At 52.2% G+C, this 21791-nt stretch overlaps 1 protein-coding gene across 1 annotated transcript; it reads left to right on the top strand.

The window, feature by feature from the left end:
• The first annotated feature begins 380 nt into the window (after window positions 1-380).
• Window positions 381-4385, top strand: ZNF503 (zinc finger protein 503). The gene is made up of 2 exons (XM_003783522.2): window positions 381-1131; window positions 1842-4385. The coding sequence occupies exons 1-2, from the start codon at window positions 832-834 to the stop codon at window positions 3459-3461; spliced, it is 1920 nt and encodes a 639-aa protein (XP_003783570.1). The 5' UTR covers window positions 381-831; the 3' UTR covers window positions 3462-4385.
• The last annotated feature ends 17406 nt before the right edge of the window (window positions 4386-21791 follow it).

A 21791-nucleotide genomic window follows, 5' to 3' on the forward strand; every position in this document is an offset into this window, starting at 1 on the left:
CCACCTTTCCTTACCCTGGTGGCCGCGCCGAGCGGGATCTCAATTACTGAGAAGGAAAGGACATTTGTTGTGCGGGTCTACTGCGCGCCCCTGTTGTTGACCGTTCAGCTGGTAATCCACGTTCCCCCCTGTACTCCTTCTGGACAACCCCTGCAGTCTGTTCCTCACGCACACCCCCCACCCCTCCAAAAGAAGGTTTCAGTTTATTTTCAAGCTGGGCAAAAAAATGACGAGAAGGAAAAACGAAGGAGGCGGTGGATGGTAAACGTAGAATAAATGTCCATCTAGTCCTCGAAGCGAAATCAAGGGAGGGGACACGCAGGGAGGGGTGGCGAAGGGGGAGCTGCCCATTAATACCAGCTCGGAGAGTCTTGGCGGTGGCAGCGGCGGCGCGGGACGCGTCATATCCCCTTGACCCTCCAATCACCTCGGGCTCCCATTTGATTGGAAGGCGGCAAAGGCTTTAATCTCCCCCTCGGTGCAGCTGCTTTTGAAGTGAGTTTCCTCGCCAGAGCCCCGGCTGGACACGCAGCCGCTCACTTCGTAGAGCGCAGCGCCGGCTCGGGGCCGCGAGAGCACAGCGCAGGGGAGCAGCCCGAGGCGGACACCGCCAGCCGCTCGGCACTCCTGCAGTCCAGCCGGCTCGTCCAGCCCGCTCTCGGCTCCACTGCAGGCCATCCAGGATTATTCGCTTCTGGCTCCAGCCGCCGATAAGGCTTGCTGGGCGCCCGTGACCGTCGCGCCAGCTCCTCCTCCTGCTGTTCCAGCTCCCCGGGCGAGCGCGCAGCCCCGGAGCCCTCCCCCCGCTGCTCCCATGCGCGCGGGTGGGTCATGAGCACAGCGCCCTCGCTTTCTGCCCTAAGAAGCAGTAAGCACAGCGGCGGCGGCGGTGGTGGTGTAGACCCTGCCTGGACCAGCGCACTCTCTGGAAGTAGCTCCGGCCCCGGCCCAGGCTCGTCCCCGGCCGGCAGCACCAAGCCTTTTGTGCACGCCGTGCCCCCGTCTGACCCCCTGCGCCAGGCTAACCGCCTGCCCATCAAGGTACTGAAGATGCTGACGGCGCGGACTGGCCACATTTTGCACCCCGAATACCTACAGCCCCTGCCCTCCACCCCCGTCAGCCCAATCGAGGTAAGGACCCTCTCTCTCTCCCTGGATCGCGCTGGGACCACTACCCCAGCTGTCGCTCCACTAGGTTTCTTTCTCTTGGGATCTGGAGATGTGGGGGTCAGAGTGATTCAGCTCCAGTATAGGGGAAGAGGATAGGATAGTGCTACAGCACCTCAAAACTAGGGCAGAAAGGGGGAGGAGGTGGACCCGGGTGTGAATGCTGCCAACAGTCGTTTCTCTTTTTGGTGTTAAAGCCCCTACTCTGGTCTAGCCCCCTCACTCGCCGCACTGAGGCTGGCGGAGGCATGAAATATGTTTCCAAAGCCACCGTCCTCTGACTCCCCAGAAGCTAGTCTGCCTACACAGCCTCTGAGGCGCCAGCCTGCACAAACCCTTACTCTGAAGAATTAAGGGGTGTGTGCGGGGAGGAGGAGTGCAGTTCTGCGTCTAGGAGCCCCAAACCAAAACGTTTTGTTTTTTAAAAATCCAGTTAGCTCTCAGAGAGGGCAGGAAAGACGATGAAGAATCGGGGGTGGGGGGGTCTGCCGCTTTCCCAAGGGCGACAATGTTTGTAGGCGAGTGTGGACCTGGGGTGCCGCCTAGAATTGCACTTCAGGGCTGGGAGGATCTTCGTGGGCTGATGCGGAGGAGCATTTGAACCCCAGAAGCTAGGAGTCTAAAGGGTTTCCCTTTCTTTTTCTATGTGACCCCACCCCACCCCCACCCCACAGCTCGATGCCAAGAAGAGCCCGCTGGCGCTGTTGGCGCAAACATGTTCACAGATCGGGAAGCCCGACCCCTCGCCCTCCTCCAAACTCTCCTCTGTCGCCTCCAACGGGGGTGGCACGGGAGGTGGAGGCGGCGGCGCAGCGGGCGACAAGGACGCCAAGTCAGGCCCCCTCAAGCTGAGCGACATCGGAGTGGAAGACAAGTCAAGTTTCAAGCCGTACTCCAAACCCGGCTCGGATAAGAAGGAGCCGGGAGGCGGCGGTGGAGGCGGCGGCGGTGGCGGTGGTGTTTCGGCTGAGAAGTCGGGATTCCGGGTACCGAGCGCCACCTGCCAGCCATTCACGCCCAGGACAGGCAGCCCGAGCTCCAGCGCCTCGGCCTGCTCGCCGGGAGGCATGCTGCCCTCGGCCGGGGGCGGCCCTGAGGGCAAGGACGACAAGAAAGACACCGATTCGGGCGGCGGCAACGGCAGCAAGGGCGCCGGGGGCGCCTCGGCGGAAGGGGGACCCGCGGGGCTGGCGCACGGCCGGATTAGTTGCGGCGGCGGGATTAATGTGGACGTGAATCAGCACCCGGATGGGGGCCCCGGGGGCAAGGCTCTAGGCTCGGACTGCGGTGGCTCATCGGGCTCGAGCTCTGGCTCTGGCCCCAGCGCTCCCACCTCCTCCTCCGTGCTGGGCTCTGGGCTGGTGGCACCGGTGTCGCCCTACAAGCCGGGCCAGACAGTGTTCCCTTTGCCGCCCGCGGGCATGACCTACCCAGGCAGCCTGGCCGGGGCCTACGCCGGTTATCCGCCGCAGTTCCTGCCCCACGGCGTGGCGCTCGACCCCACCAAGCCGGGCAGCCTGGTGGGGGCGCAGCTGGCGGCGGCCGCGGCCGGCTCTCTAGGCTGCAGTAAGCCAGCGGGATCGAGCCCCTTGGCCGGGGCGTCGCCGCCATCCGTGATGACAGCCAGTCTATGCCGGGACCCGTACTGCCTCAGCTACCACTGCGCCAGCCACCTGGCGGGGGCGGCGGCCGCCAGCGCGTCTTGCGCTCACGATCCGGCCGCGGCGGCCGCGGCGCTCAAATCCGGATACCCTCTGGTGTACCCCACCCACCCACTGCACGGGGTGCACTCGTCGCTGACGGCGGCGGCCGCTGCGGGAGCCACACCGCCCTCTCTGGCAGGCCACCCCCTTTACCCCTACGGCTTTATGCTCCCCAACGACCCGCTGCCCCACATCTGCAACTGGGTGTCGGCCAACGGGCCGTGTGACAAGCGCTTCGCCACGTCCGAAGAGTTGCTGAGCCACTTGCGGACCCATACGGCTTTCCCCGGGACAGACAAACTGCTGTCGGGCTATCCCAGCTCGTCGTCTCTGGCCAGCGCCGCCGCAGCCGCCATGGCTTGCCACATGCACATCCCCACGTCGGCCGCTCCGGGCAGCCCCGGGACGCTGGCGCTGCGCAGCCCCCACCACGCGTTGGGACTCAGCAGCCGCTACCACCCCTACTCCAAGAGCCCGCTCCCCACGCCCGGCGCCCCAGTGCCGGTGCCGGCCGCCACCGGACCCTACTACTCCCCCTACGCCCTCTACGGACAGAGACTGACCACCGCTTCGGCGCTGGGGTATCAGTGAGGGCGCGGGCAGGGCTAGCGAGGGAGAGAGAGGAGCTGGGGGAGGGGAGGAGCCGAGGGAGGGGCGAGATCAAGGCCGAGGCTGCTGACAGCCGCGCGTGGGGAAGACCCGGGCCACGAAAGGAAAAAATATATATACTTTATCTATCTATCTACCCGATAACAGCGACTGAGACCCGGTGGGAAACTCTCCTTTCCCCCCACCTCTCACCTCCCCACCCAAACTTTATAAAAGTTGAAAAAAATACCATTTGACTTTTTATAGAAAAAGAAGGAAAAAAATAATTGAGAAAGTGTTCATCTGAGGACTGCATCGGTGGACACTGGTATTTATTTATGTTAGCTCCAAGCGGACCCGTGGTTCAAAAGTGCATTATTTAGTTTGAGCTCCGTAGGTAAAAAGGAGGAGGGAAAAAAAATTAAAACTTGAGGGTAAAAATGTGGAAAACAAACCCTCCCCTTGTAGATTATAAATAAAAGCAAAACCGCCACAGAACTAGAGGTCTTCTCTTTAATGTTACTTTAAAATTGCTATGATTGTATTGTACGTTATTTAATGTCTGATTGAAACACCAATTTACATGCATGTTTGTTACAAAAAAAGAAAAAAACAAAACAAGTCACAATTTGTCAGCTCTGATTTCAAATTGCAATTATTTTTAAGGTGTATACCATCAAGAGAGAATGGGTATTTTTTTGTATGTATTCTGGAAGAAAACAACAAAAAAAAAGGAAGAACAATTCTATTCCAAAACCTCATTTGCCTTATTTTGTTCTTTAAAAGGAACACTTAACTATTTTTAATTTTTAAGTCCACCCGCTGCGAAGGGGACAAGGTTTACGTCATGTACTAAAATAATAGACAATGTATCTCTTTAAAGATTAAAATTCCGTATATTTGATGTATTAAAAGCTTTTACTTCTTCTTCTTATCTTTTTTATTATTATTAATTTTTGGTTAAAGAGAGCATGGCAGAACCCTCAGTGGGTTCCCAGGTCCTAACTGCTACTCCTTCCCAGGACCGTGGCCGAAATTCCGATTGCTTTGTTGTGATTTTCTGCAAGAGCCCAAGGCGTCGGAAGGGCCGGCCAGCCGCGGGGTTGGCCTTGGGGAAAATGTTTTTAAAGAGGAAATTTCACAATTCGGGACGATAGTACCCTTCGTTAGCGATCATTTCGGTTTTGTTTACATTTTCTCTCAGCAGCCAGTTCGTTAAAAGTGAAAGGAGTGGGGAAAAGGGTTTTTTGTTTAATTTTCCTCTTGAGACTTTTGGACGTTTGGGTTTCGTTTTGTGCAGAGAGCCGAGCAGGCCGGGACTCGCCGGCTGGGCCTGGGCCCAGGAATGTGTGGCCGCCCCTGTCCCTGTCTTCGATCTCCGAGCATCCCCTGCCCCGGGCGGGCAGCCGGGATAGGTTGGGGGACCCCGGGGCGCTTGGGGAACCTGTTTCCCGGGTCTAGGGAGAGTGCGCCGGAACCCTCTGGTCCCTCGGGGAAAAGTGAGTTCTCTTGCTGCTTCTGGCTGCCGCGAGCCACCTTCACCCTCGAGCCCCGACACCCCACCCCCGGGGCTTCTTCGTCCCTACGGAGTCCCGACTCGCGGCAGGCCGGCGCCGCGGCTGCTTTTCCCCGGTTCTGACCGCTGTGCAGCCGGCGCTCTACTCTCAGTCTACGCCGCAGGAGAGCGCGCCGGGGCAAGGGACCTGGAAGCCCCTTCAAATTCGGTCTCTGGGGCAACCAGGTGAGTGCCAAGGGTCATTGCGGGCTGTGAGCTCCACACCGCAAAAGTCGGCGGGAGCCTGGGTTTGGGAGCTAATCCCAGCGGCGCGCGCTGCTCCCTTCTCCCCAGCTTGGGCCGCAGGACTGAGCTGCCTGAAGCGCCGAAGGATACACGCACAGAAAAGTCCTTAGTAGCTTTACAGGGCGGGGGGACCCAACAGCCTCTCAAAAACACTGCAGAGCTGGGCTCGAGCTCTGGTCTTCTGGTTGTTTGGGAGCTCTGAGCCCAGAGCGCACTTGCGGGGGATCCCGGGAGCATGCAGTCGTGGCGCTGAGCGCTCACCCCAAACTTCCCTCCCCTGGAGTCCAGCCCTTCTGTGTTCTCCGGGTCTCTGGCTTCCCTCTACGCTCACCTCCCTCTGTTGCCTTTGGGAACTCACTGCCGCTCAGGGTCTGCCCTTGGGCCTCCGGCCTAGGTTTGACACCCGCACTGTCCCTGCTGCACAAGGGTTGGTGACTTCTTTTAAGATTTTTCACCCTCCTCTTAGCGCCAGCCTCAAGGCTGCGGGGCCTTTTCCCGGGTTGCACGCAAAGCAACTCTAGCGACCTCTGGGACGCCGCTGGGAGTTCCCAGGCCGCAGCCCAGAGAGGACTTAGTGGAGACCCCGGCTGGGCCACCACCCGTACGGAGAGGGCAGCTTCCGGTGCCTCTGAGCCTGAGGCGAGTCTCTTCAAGACCCCAGAAACGCGAGCTGGAGCCGAGGAGGACCCCGGGGACGCTGCAGCCCCACTCCCACTCTGGTTCTACAAAGAGAAACTAGGATGGGCCTGGCTCCTCGAGAATCCTGACCGAAGGGACGGCCTGTCTCCCCCAAGCTCTGGGACAGACACCGCTCTCCCCCTTGCCAGGTGGGAGGGGAGGACGTTAGCCGAGATGGTGAGGCCGGAGTCCCACACTCCAGTGCCTGTGGCTTGGGACCTGAAAGCCACGCTACCCTCTTACCAGCACCAGCCACATGCTCCTAGCCACTGTGACCCACAAGCTTTGCCCTCTTTTGCCTCGCGTCTTCGAGCAGGGGTTCTCGGGTCACCACGCCTCGCCCCCCAGAGCCCCTAGAACCGCCTGGGGCAGGGAAAGACCTAGAAATTTCCCTGCCCCGGGACGCAGGCCTGGGACCGGCAGGGAGACGAACTGGTGATGTTGTGCCTTCACGCGCCCTCTTGGAATTTGATTAACAAAACCCAAAACTAAGTCCTACCCTTAAAAGTTTAATGAGACCCCCAGTCCTGGGGAAGCTACCCGGAGGCAGCAAATTCTGGACCTGGGGCGCCAGGGGTCGAAGGCGGAAAGGATTCCCCGACGTGTTGGACGGCGCCGAGTCACCCGCGGCGCGGGATTAGTGGAGGGTGGGTGCCATGTGTGCTACATGCCCAGGTGAGGCGCGAGCCTCCTGGGAGGGACAAACGTCCTCCCGAAGGTGCGCCCCCCCCCCCTTTCTCCGGTACAGCTGGGGGATCCGGGCGCGCCGGCTGGCGGCAGCAATCCCAGAGAAGCGCCGTGTGTCCGCCAGGCGGCGCTGCGGAGCCCGCAGGAGCGGGAAGGAGACCCAGAACCCCGGCAGTGCGCAGACCGCCCGCTGCCGGGTCGTCCTCCAGAGCCCCGGCGCCTCCACTTCCGCACGGCTTTTAGGGTGGTGTCCGGGAGTCCCCTCTTGTGGCTCCTCGCTCCTACTCTCTTGGTGCGAGCTGTCTCCCCTGCTCTTCTCCACTGGCTCCAGCTTCTGCCTTTGTTTTCTTCTCTCTCTCTTTTCCTATCCCACAGGGGTCAGTCCAAGTCCCTTCCCAGCCTGGGGAGCTGCAGGCACCAATCGCAAGGCCCCAGGTCACCTGGTCTGCCCTACTGAGATGGAGCTCACGCGTTCATGCAGCCGTTCAACCCTTGTTCACTGATTATTTCCTAGTACCTACCCTTCGTCGAGGGCTATCCATCCCTTTTCCTTACACCGAGAACAGTTAGAGAAACTGAGGCTAAGTCTTGGAAGCCAGTGGCAATCCCAGCAGAGAAAACCCAGGCCTTTCCCTCCACTCAACGCCCTCGCCACCTCCCTCCAGCCCACCTACCCCTCTCTGGGGGTGATACTGAGTGACCTTCACGACCTTGTGCTGGGTGACTCTGAATAAACGCAGATCAGGAATGTGTGCCTCAGGGGTAACTCTAGAAGAAGGATGAGCTGCTGACATCTGTCATAAGCCTGTGGACATCTAGGTGAGCACAACCAACACAAATCCAGATGCCTGTCAACACAGGCACTCGCCCAGGGCCTGCCTGTTTGCACACATTCAACCCCACTTTCACAGAAATAGCCCACCTGCTCAGACTCAGGCACACCTGGGTAAGTGTGGCACACACTTATACTCCCACACAGACGGTAGACTGAAGGATGCAGAGCTTGGTCTTTAAGCAGTTAGTAAAGGCAGGTGCAAAAAAGCCCCTATAGGTAATGAACTCTTTGTGCTTTGGAAAATTGGAAAAGCTGCCCAGAAAGTGGGGCCTATCTCCTGCCAGGCCATCAGCCGGCCTCTGCCGCAGGGACTGGCTTAGGGTTCCTCAGCAAATGTGATGCTCAGAGTGACTGCAAAGCCCAAGACGACTTGCTCGCATCTGTTATAGACTATGTCTAGCTCATATTACCCTACAACATCCCGTTTAAACTTTACTCTAATACTGTGAGGTAATTAGAGTCTTCACCCCATTTTTCAGATGAGAAAACAGGCTCAGCAGAACAATGCCTGGGAATTTCAGCTGGGGGAAGGATGTGGTTAACGTAATTGGGTTTTTTTTTTTAAGTTTCTGGAGTTATTATTATTTTATTTTTTATTATGGAGATTTTCAAATGCATAAAGGTAGAATGAAGAATGCAATGGAACCCCATAAACCCATCACTCACCATCAATGATTATCAACTCATAAACAATATTATATCCTCTCTACCCTCTCCAAATTGACTCCCCCACCTTTATTTTGAAATGAATAAAGGCACTGTATCATTTCACCTCCTCAGGTGTCTGTCACTTCCAGCTAGGGTTTCAATCTATGCCTGGGCCGGCTTCCTATCCAAGGCTCATCCCACTGTGCCTCCCCCATTCAGTCTCAGTGCACAGCAAAGCTGGGATTTGAACCCATTTCTATCAGATCCAGAGGCCAACCTCTTACAGACAACTTACATTGTTCATAAAGTCTGGATTCTGGGTTACTTAACACTACCCTGTGTTGGGAGGGGGTCCTCAAAAGTCTCAGAGACACGAGCTCTTTCTACCCAGTATGGGTATCCAGACTGCAAAAAGACTCTTAAAGCCCTGGTTGGGACCCAGGCAGTACAGGGATATTCCAAGAGTGAGAACAGCATAAAACCACAGGGTGCAGTGGAAAGAGCCCAGATTTGGGTTCTGGCCAACCTAACTTTCAGCTCCACGAGTGACTCAACTGTACGGCTCCACATCTCTTGACCACACTGATACCAACCTAATGGTGGCTGTGAGGCTCAAATGAAATAATAAAGTTACCTAGCCGATACTGGCTCTGCTCCCCAGAGTCTCTCTTCATTATAACTGGCCCTCTTGCTCAAGAACTTCCTGTGGCTCTCTGTGGCCCACTGGCTCAAGTCCTCACTCCACCACCTGGCCATCAGGGTGCCTGAAACCACAGGTCATCTTCTGATCTGGCCTCTCTTTGCCTGTCCTACCTTGTATCTTACCAACCCTCATGGTTCAAACTCTCTGCCAGCCAACTATCCCCTGACTGATCCATCCCCCAATGCCCTACCTGATGGTCCCCATCAAACACCCCTTTCCTGGAATGCCTTCCTCTCTCGTCTCCCCTCAAAATTCTTTTAATACTCGCCTCTTCCAGGAAGCCCTCCATATTTTTCCCTACCACACCCTGATCTTTCCCTCACCTTGCATCCTCTCAGCATTTAGTGCAAAGACAGAGGGTATAAAGGCCACTGGACAAAGGAGGGGGATACTTGGTTTTGAGCAGTACTCCTTTCTAGGTGTGTGACCATGGACAAGCCACTTATGTCCTCTGTGAAGCTTATCTCCAAACTGATACAGAGTTGTGCATACTATGGGTTTAATAAGTATCATATATGGCATCCTTACTATTCCATGTACTCATTTATCCATATTACTTACTCTCCCCATTTTACAGATGAAGAAACAAGGGCTAGAGAGAAGTAAAGTGGCAATATCCTGGTCCCTGTGCCTGGGGAGAGGGGGGTTTCCACCCTCTTTTCCCTATTACTGTAACTGAAAGCTCCCACTCTAGACCTCAGGCCAAGTGTTACCTCCTTCTGACAGTGCCCCCTGGGACTTGATTTAACACCATTTGCTGCCCATCCCACCACCATATTCTCTTTATGTTGTCCATAAAGTCTGGATTCTGAGATACTGGGGAGAAGGGACTGTGTCCAATACCTATTTCTAATCCTGGCACCTGGAATATTCTAGATGTTCAACAAATGTCAGGAGTAGGGAGGGAAAAGGAAGGAAAGAAAAGAGGGAGGGAGAAAGGAGAAAACAGAGAAATGGAAAAAAAAGGAAAAAGGAAGGGAGAACAGATACAAGTAAATTGAGTGCTTTCTGGTGAGATTCTTCCAAATTGGGGAGGGTAGGAGGAAAGTAGCAATGACTTTAGATGCAGGGGTCCTCAAACTTTTTAAACAGGGCGCCAGTTCACTGTCCCTCAGACCGTTGGAGGGCCAGACTGCAGGCCCCGGGACAGGTCGGCTGCTAAGCAGGACAAGCAGCGGCGGCAAAAACACCTGGTGGGCCAGATAAATGTCCTAGGTGGGCTGCATGTGGCCCGCGGGCCGTAGTTTGAGGACACCTGCTTTAGAGGAACTTTAAAAATCTTTGCTTATAGCTCAAAACTCAGGGCCAGGTGAGCTTCTATATATCAGTTGTAGATTGCATTTGCTAAAAATAACAAAGACCCCTAAATAGTGGCTTATGGAAGGAAAGTGTTCTCTCAATCTGGAGGTGAGCAGTCCAGGGTGAGGGTGGCCCTTGGTCACAAGGGACCTAGGGTCCTTCTGTCTTCAGCTCTGCCAGCCCCAACCAGGAACTTTCATCCTCTTTGAGTACAAGGAGCTCAGCTACGGTCACCTGGTTCCAAACAAGAAGAACAAGGGACCAGAGTATGTCAAAGTTCCCCTCCCCTTTAATGGGTCTTCCTGAAATCCATACCACTGTTCAGCTTGTACCTCACTGTATAGAACTTAGTCACATGGCCACACTTAGCTCTAAGAGAGTCTGGGAAATGTTATGTTTAGTTGGGCACACAGCTGCCTCAAACAAAGTCGAGGTTCAAGGATGTCCTCACCTTCAAATTTATTTCAAGCACTATCTGCCAATGTAACTATATTTGAAGCTGGGGCCTATGGGGAGGTAATTAGGTTAAATGAGGTCATGGTGTGGGACCCCAATCTGAGAGGACTGATGGGCTTATAAGAAGAGGAAGAAATGCCAGAGATCGAGATCTCCCTCCTTCCCTCTCTCTCTCTCCACACACACCCTCCCCATACACAGAGGAAAGGCCATGTAAGGACAGGGTGAGAAGGCAGCTGTCTACAAGCCAGGAAGAGAGCTCTCACCAGGAAGTGAATCAGCTGGCACCTTGATCTTGAACTTACAGCCTCTAGAACTGTGAGAAATAAATTTCTGTTGTTTAAGCCACTGGTGGTGGTATTTTGTATGGAAGCCCAAGCTGACTGGGCTCTGTTACTAAGGAGGGGAGAGAAGAATGGGAGTTGGAATATAACACTGGCAGACTCCCCTGCGATCCACAGTGGGGTCACGCAGAACCAGAGTCAGGAGAGCCATCTTGTTGGTGGCCTTCCAGCATCCACTGGAGGGTGACTTCTCCCTTTGAAACAGACCCTGATTGCTTCAGTGGGCAGAGTGGTACTTGATAAGCCCTCAGAAGTTGTAACTCAGGATTGGTGCCATTTAGTTGTAATTTCAGGTGCCTGAGGTTGCTGTAGAGTGGCATTTGTCAAAAGGAATTTTTACTCTTATAAATGAACAGCCCTTTGGTTAGAGACCTGTTCTTTTGACCATGTACTAAGCCAGGAGAAGGACATCTTGTAAGGAAGAGAGGAAGGGAAAGAGGGAGGGATGGGGAGGGAAGAAGAAGGGGAAAAAACAGAGAAACAGGAAGGAAATGAAAGGGAGTAGCATATTAAACCTACCAGCCACCCCTTTCCATGTAATTTAGTTAAAAACCGAATATCCTCCCCCCCCCCCCATGGAGGCTGACCTATGCTAAATCAGCTTTGAGTTAACTTTGCTTAGATAATCATAGCATAACTACGGAAACTGAAAAGGAACAAAACACAACCATGAAGAAGACCATGTCACGGAATCATAGCAACATGTGTGTTTAAACACGCCTCCACACACCTGCAGAGTGGTGACGCAGGGGGCACACCTTTGCTGGGTGCAGGAGGCTCGGGAGGGGAGGGAGACTTGGAGGAGAGAAGAGAACTAGGGGAACAGAGAGGGTAGGAGACAGCGGGAACCAGGAGGCAGCAGGTTCCTTGCACGGGGTACTGAGCATTAACGTGAGCTTTTTTGGTTGCCTTGTTGCTGGAAGTTTCTCTAGCATCGGTTTCAACAAGGAACAGACATCTCAGAATTCTCGGCTGAGCTCTCCATGTGTCTGTCCACTCTGCCATGTTTCTTTCACACGCTTTACATGCTTCTCCTCTGCTCCCAGCCCTCCAGGGGCCATTCCTATGGTGTATATGGAGAATTCTACATTCTCCACGTCCATTGTTCCTAAGCCTTTTGTGGGTTGAGGGAAGAATGCAGAAACCACAGCCTGTTCTTGAGAATCCAATGAAAGCTGCATGCAGCCCCTCTTCATAGAGATAAGCACACATACTCAACGTGGGAAAAATAATTGGGGGTAGGTTATGGGCCTCCAGACTTAAAATCCTTGCTCTTAAGGGAAACCAAAAATTTAAATAGAGAGAGAGCATGCTCTTGGGAAATGCTCTGAGGGACCCTGGGTTTCCTTTCTAAATTATTCAGACCGAGGAGATAATTCCAACTACTCTGTGTGATTAGCTGTAATAAATAACATTTATGTCACCTGCCACAGGCCTGTGTTAACTTGTGCAGAGCTCACCAGAACTCTGTGAAGTAGCACTGTCATTTGCCCCACTTGATAGATGAGGAAACAGAAGCATAAAGAGGTGAGGTGACTTCTCCAAAGTCACAAAGCCAAGAGGTGGCAGATCTGGGATTTGTTACAAACTATTAGGCTCCAGGCCTATTATGTTTGTGCTTTTCACCACTTTGCCACACTGCACCTTAGCCTTCTCCGCACACTGAAGCCACACACGCCTGCCTTTCTCTGCAAACTCAGGTGGCAGCCCCCACCAAGTGGTGTGCTAGAATCTGCTCATGGTGACACATAAGAGCCAATTGCACACATCTCTTCCCAACTTCTCTTTCAGTGGTGTCACATGGGTAGGTAGAAGTCGGCCACAGTAGGAGTATTTACACCACAGCAATTGGCAAATGCTACACACAAACGCTTTTTTTCCATCAGAGAGCCTGTACTAAGCCAAGAAGGAATCCAGGAAGGAAGGAAGGAAGAGAGGGAGGGAGGGTGGGACGGAGGAAACTTTTAAATGTTTGTTCAATTTTTTTTTTTAAAAAAACAGAGTCTCACTCTGTTGCCCCTGGGTAGCATGCCATGGCATCATAGCTTACAGCAACCTCAAACTCTTGGGCTCAAGTGATCCTCTTGCCTCAGCCTACCAAGTACCTGGAACTATAGGAACCTGCTACAATGCCCAGCTAATTTTCCTATTTTTAGTAGAGATGGGGTCTCACTATTGCTCAGGCTGGTCTCAAACTCCTGAGCTCAAGCAATCCTCCCATATCAGCCTCCCAGAGTGCTAGAATTACAGGCATGAACCACTGCACCCAGGTTTTTCAACATTTAAAAGCTCATTACTGGACCAGATAGCTTCAGCCTACAGACAAGGCTATCCAGTCCCTGAATCAGTGGTAAGCACAAATCCTCCTCCCTGTCAGTGAGGAAGACTTAGATGTGGTTTGTTGCCCCGGGCATATTGTGTGGGACACTTAGAGAAAGTGTGACCTTCCTCTCTTCTCTCTCCTGGAACCCAAGCCTAGTCAACTGGGGTCCTGGATCCCTTCTCCCACATAGGTCCAGACCCCTAACACCAGAGTAAACTAACCACTGGGGAATGATTATGGCAGCCTACCTGGTGTGGAGAATCCTTGGATGTCCGGAAGCCTCTGTGCCCCTGACATTGGACCCTTGGCTGTTGATGCCAGCCAGCCAGATCTGATTTAACCCCAACCCCCTTTGAGGTTAGTAGGCAGCCAGCCCCACCACACACCTGTCCTGCTTCATCTCTTCCTCCTCCTGGGAGCTCCCAGAAAACTGCCCATCTGGGGCCAAGCCAATTGTGACAATGCACATACATTCACAGACCTCTGTCCATAAGGAAACCTCCATCCTACAGCAAGGATTCCAGTGTTCCAGGCCTAGAGTGAAGCCTGCCCTGGTGCCCTCTCACCAGCCAGAGTCTCAGGCCACAGGTAAGAAATTGGATTATGCTTATAATTACCATTTAGTAAGTACTGTCTTTGTGTCAAACACTGTACTTAGTGCTTTTTATACATTACCCTTTTTAATCCCCACAAGATCTCTAGGATGCAACTGCTATATTAACCTCACATTATAAAAAAGAACACTGAGGCTCAGAGAGGTTAAATAACATGCCTGAGGTTACACAGCTAAGAAGCGTCAGGGCTGAAATTCAAAACTAGATCAATCTCATTCTAAAGCCCTTACCTATAAAACCTGTGGCCTTCCCCTCACAGGTTTTGCCCTCGGAGCCAACAGAAAGCCCACAGCTGCTCCTTCCCAGCCCACAGGGAGATGTGGAGGGAAAGACTTGCTTACCTCCTCGGGGATTCTCAGGGGTAAGCCCTCGAGGTGTGGAGGAAGACGACTTTGGTCACAAGCAGCAACACCAGTGCCAGACAGAGTTGTGAACCTCGAGCCAAGGAAAGTGAGCGTTCACTGGCAAGCACGCTTTGAGCTCCTCCTGCATACAAAGCATTATCTTGGGCCTGGAGGCAATGGGAAGATGGCCAGGACACAGTCTCTGCCCTCTAGTGGATCGGAGGCACAACTGTGGCCTGAAGTTGGACTATGATGAGGCCTTGGATGAATTCCAATAGGAAAACAAGGGAATCATCAGGGATGAGACAGCATTTGGACTGGGTTTAGGTGGTGAGTAGGCATCTGATGTGTAAAAAAGACTTAGGAATCCAAGAGGCAGGATCAGCAGAATTAAAGGTATCCGGGCAGGACAGATAAGCATAGGGAGCAATCAGTAGTATCTGAGCAGAGCAGAAACTTTATGGGTGGAATGATGAGAGAGTAAAGATGAAGAGACCAATTTGGAGGTCCTGTGGTTGGCAGGTGGAGGTGAGGCCTGGAAGCAGGGAGAGGATACTGGACAGGCAGGTCAAGGACAGCTGTAGGAGCAGTGAGGAGGTAGAAGGGACTGTACCCAGTGAAGCTGGGCTGGAGTGCATGGGGGGAGGCAAAGAGGATCCTGAGATCTTTAGCCTCGGGTAATGGGCTACATGCTAGAATAGAAATAGACCCCCAGATACAGTGACGGAAATGAGAAAGAAGTTCCTCCCTCAGGTAGTGGTCTCTGTGGTCTCTGCTGGTGAGGCTGCTCTGCTCCGTGGTGCCATTCACAGACCCATTCTGCTTCCATCCTGGTGCTCCTCATCCCCTGGGTCTGTGCTCTTTCATGCGATCACCTCGGCAGATGGCAACCATGGGAAGGATCAAAGGAAGGAGTCCAGGGCAAGCAGTATCCTTTCCAACAAGTGAGGAAAATGCCACTTATAGTCACACTGCCACACCCAGCTGTAGGAGAGGGAGATTGAGTTTTGTATGGGTTGAGTTTTTGATGCCTGCATCAGGTCAGGGCTAGAGGTGTAAATCTGTGAGTTATAAGCAGAGAAGAGAGAGCAGAAACCTGGGTGTGAATGATACGTACCAAAGTAGAGAAAATAGAGAAAGAAATTGGATTAAGGGTAAAGCCCTAAACTCATGAAGGCTTATGAAAGCAGTTTACCAGTTGTATTTTGTAATTAGTTGGTGGCACTAATACATCCCATCCCATGTACTCTTCTCACACTATGAAGGTGATACTCTTTCCTCAACAGGTGGTATCTGTGGTCCATCCCCTTGAACCTAGGCAGGCCTGTGATTGGAGTGGAAGTGACACAAAGTGACTTCCAAGGCTAAGTTGTAACAGGTGACATAGGCTTCTCTGGGGTGCTCACCCCTGGAGCCCTGTCACCATGGAGTAAGCCAAGTGGCCACATGGTTGAGCCACATGGGAGTGTTCTAGCCCATGGCTCCAGCTGAAGACCCAGACAATAGTGGCATCACTTTCAGCCACAGGATTGAACAAGACTCAGAGGATTCCCACCCCAAGTCTCAGCCACCCCACCTGGCCATGGGGGGAGCAACATGACCCTCTCTACCAAGTCATATTTAAACTGCTGATTTGTGAGCAAAATAAATGTTGGTGTTGTTTTTAAGCTACCAAATTTGGGAGTCTTTTTCTTACAGTAATCGATAACTGATACAGGACACAGTCCCTTTCCCACCCCTGGAGAATGCCCCCAGCCATACAGAAAGGGGTTGGCCCTGGGTTGGCCCTGCCCACCCCACACTTCTCTTCCTGTTTAGTTCTTGCTTGCCTGTCTTCCAGCCCTGGCACATCCCTCTACAGGAGGTGTGTCCACATGGCGCTGTGCTGTCAGAGTGTGGTTGGGGCATCTAGGGGGGCCTGGCTGTGATTGGGGTGCAACCTATGTTTAGACAAGCCCAAGTGATACACTTTGTGTGCATGCGTGCTTGTGCCTGTGTGAGTCTGTATGGGAGTGCGTGTCTGTGTTTGTGAATTTCTATGTGATAATGTATCTAAGTGTATGGGTCTGTGTGTTGTGTATGCATGTGTGAGATTATCTGTGTGTCTGTCTGTCTGTACCATGATCAGGAGGGAAGGAGAAAAGGGGGCTCCTCAGACAGGAGCCCCCACCCCACAGGGCAGACCATGTCCTCACACCATGTCTCCCAGGGCCTGAGCTGGGGCTGGCCTGTCCCACAGGAACCAGCATGGTCCTAAACTGCCTGGTTTCCATCACAGCTCAAGAGCACCTCCTCCAGGAGGCTTTGGGGTCTCCTAAACCCCTTTGAAGAATGGGCTGAGGACTACGCAGGCTGAGAGCTCAGCATGAAAACCAGTGCCTGCCAGACCAAGGATCTGGCCATTGGTCAAAGAGCAACCATCCTGATTGAGCAATAGATCAATAACCCCCCAACCCAGATCAATGGATGATAGACAGACCGGCAGTCTGGCTGGCTGAAGCCAGGGTTTGCACCTTCTGTATCTTTGTCCTCACCATCATTTAGCACCAGGCTGGCTCAGGGTAGGTGCTCAATGAATGGCTGATAAATGAACAGATGAACAAATGGAATGGCAAAGTGATAAAGTAGCTGAGCACCTGGCCAAGAGCCCAAGCAGGTGAATGATTTTTTGATTTAATGACCAAGGAGTTGACTGAATGACTAAGTGACCAGGAGACATATTGCCTGGGTTATGTCATGCCTGGGTGGCCCACAGAGCTCAGGAAATGCTGAGTCTGAGCAGCACAGACATAGGCATGACCTCTGTCCTGGAAGACCTGGATACCCAAAGATTCCAGAAACAGTGGGGGGCAACCTGGGCCTTAGTGAAAGAGTGTTGACCCGCACTGGAAGGGACAGGGACCAAGGAGCACTCTAGAATAGAGCCTATTGCAGAGCTGGTCTTACCCCAGCCTAGACAGGTGGGTGCCTTTCAAGGGGCTGCAGGGTATGTGCTGAGATGGGCAGGAATCCTTTAGACAGAGATCGTGGGTCTTGTGTGGAAACCCAACTTTTCTCCAGATTATAGAATAAGGACTGTGGGCCCATAGATCTTTCAACCCAGTATCCTGACATCAAGAGCAAGGGCTGTAGCCACAGCTGAACTTTCAACCTGAAAAACCTACAACAGTCTCTTAGAAAGCCTAGGTGAAGAAAGTCAGGTACTCGTAAGAAGGATGCAGGTCAGACAGTGGTTGTCTTCAATTCCCAGTGCCCTGGGATAGAGACATCATGAAACCCTAGAACACAGAGTCAGACAGAGGAGGAAGTAATCTGACTGGTATAGGACTCCCTCCAACTTCAAAGGAGTATCTATCTGCCACCCGTCTGGCCCATGGCTGAATTGTTGGTTTGCTCATTAGAATTAGGTTCTGTAACAAGTGACAAAATACTAAAAAGACTTTCTCTTCCTCTCTTCTGTCTTCTTTTCTCTCTCTCTCTCTCTCTCTCTCACACACACACACACACTTGAAATCTGGAGACAGTCCAGGATTGACAGGGTAGATCTATAGATCTAGCAGACCCAGGGTCCTTCTGTTTTGTTGCTCTACTATCCTCTTCACATGGTCCATTATGGCTGCTTGAGTGCCAGCTATCACATCTGCATTCCAGCCAGCAGGAAGAAGGGCAAAGCATATCCCACATCCCAGAAGTTGCCATGATACCTCCACTTACATCTTATTGGCTAGAACTTGGTCACATTATCCACCTAGATATAAAAGAGGGTAGGATTCTATTGCAAAAAAAGGAGAAGAACATGGAAATTGGGGGGCCCCTAGTGACCTCTGCTATAAGGAGACAGTGATGTGTTCTGGTTAAGAGATGCAGACACTTGAGGGCCAAGTCTTAAGTTCAGGGGAGCTTTGGAGTAGCAATACCTCTTCCGCAGAATCTTTAGAAGGCCATATTTTCTTCCTTTACATATTGGTGTCTTAGGGAGGTACTAAGCCGAGCTGCAGAGAAGACACCTTTGCCCTTTGAACTGATTGTTTTCTACTTTCAAAGGCCTACTATTGAGGAAGGAAGTAACGTTTTATATCTTCCTTGATCTTACTAAAGTTCCCACTGGAGATCTGGCCTCAGTGTCCTGTTTACTACTAAATCTTTCCCAAACAGGGCCCATTCAAGGTCACAGGCTTCAATTCTGGAGTAAGAAACAAAAATCCTGAAAATTTGCTCTCCATGCCCTGAGTCAAACGGCAGGGTCTGCTCAGCAGTGTGCAGGTTCTGTGCCAAGCTCTGGTGCCCCATCGCCTAGATTTTCTGTCACTGACTGGCTCTATGACCTCGAGCACATTGCTTTCTGAGCCTCAGTTTCCTCATCTATAACAGCGGATGAGAACAGGAGTCGCAGCCTCACTCTCAATATAAGTGTTGAGAACAGGGTCTGGCAGGTGGTAAGAGCCCAAAACCTCTCAGGTGTTCTGGAAATGGAGACAATCACTTCAGGACTGTGTCATCTTCCTCCCCAGCCTTGCAAGGGCTAAATGGCCATGTCTTTTCCATCTCACATGGCCCCTCCTCTCCCCCATGCATCCACAGAGTGGAGAGTCACCACTGCCAGGTCAGTCTGGGCACAGGGTTGGCATGGAGTGAACTGATCAGAGGTTGAACTTCACATACTTCTCTTTCAACTCACTGGCTGCTACCCTCCTCTCCTCCATCCACTTTGACAGCCACTTCCCACCCAGAGGCGCTCAGGGACCATGCTGTGAGTGTGTGACACACACCTCCTCCCACCTCTCACCCTTCCCTCAAGGCCCCCCTGCAGGCCTCCTCCATATCTCGGATTTGGATGGTCCTTCTCCCAGAACAAAGGATAAAGGGGTGAAAAATCAAATTTGCTTCCAGGCTTCCCTCTGATTCCTTGAGTGTCACTTTTCTGCATATTTATGGTAATCATCCCTGCAACAAAAACAGTGACTTCACTGTCTAAATAATAAGGTAATTTGTTACAGCTAATTACTCAAGGACTTCCTTAATCTCACTCAATTAAAAGATCCGAGAGGATTCCTGCCCCCTCTCATTCCAGTGTTCCTGAAGATCCCCTAATGTATTCTGGATCACAGATTAGTGGGGAGCCACGAATGGTCCGTGCTGGGCAGAACTGCTAAAATCCATCCCGGCAACGTGAAGCAGTGATTTATTGTGACATGGAATGTGGGACATTTCCCCAGCTTTTGTGATTGTGGTAATGAAGCTGTAAACCAAATAGCATGAAATGAGGCAAGGCCTTACAATTTAATCAGCTCGTAAACAGATCTACTGCATCAAGCAAATGACATTATTATCCATCCGAAGTAAATCATGCTAATCTCGGGAGATAAAATCAACATCGTTAATGGTCACATGTCATATTCATCAACACTAAACCATCCCCTTTGACAGATTAATCCTAACTACAGCTCCCAGGATGTATGGTAATAGGGCTTGTAGCATGCATTTCACCCTGCGCCAGGCTAACCAGCACTCTTAGGCTGCTATTACAAATAATTTTTTTATTGATTTACATATTTTAAAATGCATTTAAGGTGAGGCACCATTAAAAACCCTGTCACCCACCCATATTTCTTCCCAACATTCCCAGACTTTATTAATAGGAACGGGAAGACAAACGTAGTAGGCCTTATAAATACTTTGTTGAGGGCACTGTTAGGGGTAATTAAGATTGGGACTGGGTTTGGGGAGGTGGGGAGAGGCACAGGTGAGGGACAGAAGGGGTGATAGGAAGAAGGGACCCTCTGTGGTTCAGGGGTAAAGGGAAATTACAGCTTCTTCGGCTTCCTGTTTTCCCCAGAGGTTCCAGGAAGAAAGGGAATAAACTGTCCCCCCCAATCCATTCATAGGGCCTTCCCTCTCACATCCTGCCTCCACACCGTCATCTCAGCTTTACGCTCTATGCGTCCGTGCTGGTGTTTCGGTCATTGTATCCCACATGCTGACTCCAAATGCCAAATGTACTTATTTATCATGAGGCTGACCTAGGATGAATGCTCCCGGAAAAGTGTCCACTATTCAAAATGTCACTTCCCCTCAACAGGCTGTGCATTATATTGACAGGCATACTTTCAGAGGCCTCTGAGTGATGAGGATGGATGGAGGGCTGCCACTGCAGAGGGCACCGGCTGCCACCTGGGTTAAGGAAGGGCAGAGGAGGGAGTGGGTGATGGATGAATGGATGAGTGGGTGCCCAGATTATTTACACCCCCCTTCCAGGAGCAGGGAAATAGGGGGAGCCAGGACAGTGACTGGAGATGCAATCTGGAGACCTTCAGAGCTGTATTGCCTGCTGGTGAGCAGATGGCGACCCACCTTATCCTAGCCACCTGTCTGATGGGTACATTTGTGGGACTTTCTGCCCACTGATGGAGCCAGTGGTGGGTGGAAGGTGGAAAAGAGGGGATTTTCCTCCTTCTGAATGATAGCAGGTGGGGGCAGGGGTCCCAGGGCCACCATGTGTGGCTATGGCAGACCTCACATTGCACAGTGGCATTCCCTGGAATTATTCAGTGAGGCAACCCTGGGATCCCTGTTTCTTTATGAAAATCCCACATGCCCACATCAACCTACACAGAAATCCAGGAAGCAGATGGAGTGCCCAGGTTGCGCTATTGAACTGAACTGAGACACCTCTCTGGATGCATTAGAAAGACTCCACCTCAGCTTTTACCGGCTATCTTGTCAACCCCCGCCCCCCAACATATAGCCCTCCAGCTGCCATGATTTATTTCAGCGATGGGTATTTGATAGATACAATGGTACCCTGAAAAACTCCCCAGCCCAGACTTGTGTTTTGTAGAACTCCATCCATGGATTAGACCAACTAATGAAATGATACAGAGAGTAAATTAACTTCAGGGTATAGGCAGCCCCAAGTTCAAGTAGTCGGAACTCACTGTGCTACATAACAATCTCTAAAGATTTCACATCCTGGGTTTTCCACGATCCTTACCAAGGGCCTTAGCTGTTGCCTCCTCATCAGCGGCTGTGGAGGGGAGAGGGGTGTAGCAGGAAAGGCCATTTGTTGGAGCTGTTAGTCTGAGTTAGTATGGTTTAAAACAGTGGTTCCCAATCTTTAGCATGAGTCAGAATTTCCTGAGGGCTTATTAAACAGACTGCTGGGCCGTACCCCCAGAGTTTCTTGTTTAGTAGGTCTGGGGTGAGGCGTAAGAGTTTGTTTTCTAGCAAGACCCCAGGTGATAGCAATGTTGCTGGTCCCAGAATCATATACTGAGAACCAGGGTTTGGGGATAAGAACACCTAAGCCGGGGAGGCGCAGAACAGGGCAGGGAGGGAGGTGCAGGGAGAAGGTATCGGGTTCCCAGGTACAGGGAATGGTAGGAAGCTAAGGCCAGAACAGGAAGTGAAGTCAGGAGTGTGACTTCTGCATCTCCAAGGCCTCTCCTCTTCTGAGTTTCTGGGACTCCTGAAGTGCAAGTGAGCCAAGCAGGCCTCATAAATCATAGTCAGAACCCCAGAGGTCAAGACCCAAACCAGCATGTTCCTGGAGGCTGCAGCTCCTGCCCTAGCCTCACCTCCGCAGCACCTGCAGGACCTCCCTT

This window comes from Otolemur garnettii, unplaced genomic scaffold (genome assembly GCF_000181295.1).
Source record: "Otolemur garnettii isolate 467f Iridium unplaced genomic scaffold, OtoGar3 scaffold00008, whole genome shotgun sequence".
NCBI lineage: Eukaryota > Metazoa > Chordata > Mammalia > Primates > Galagidae > Otolemur > Otolemur garnettii.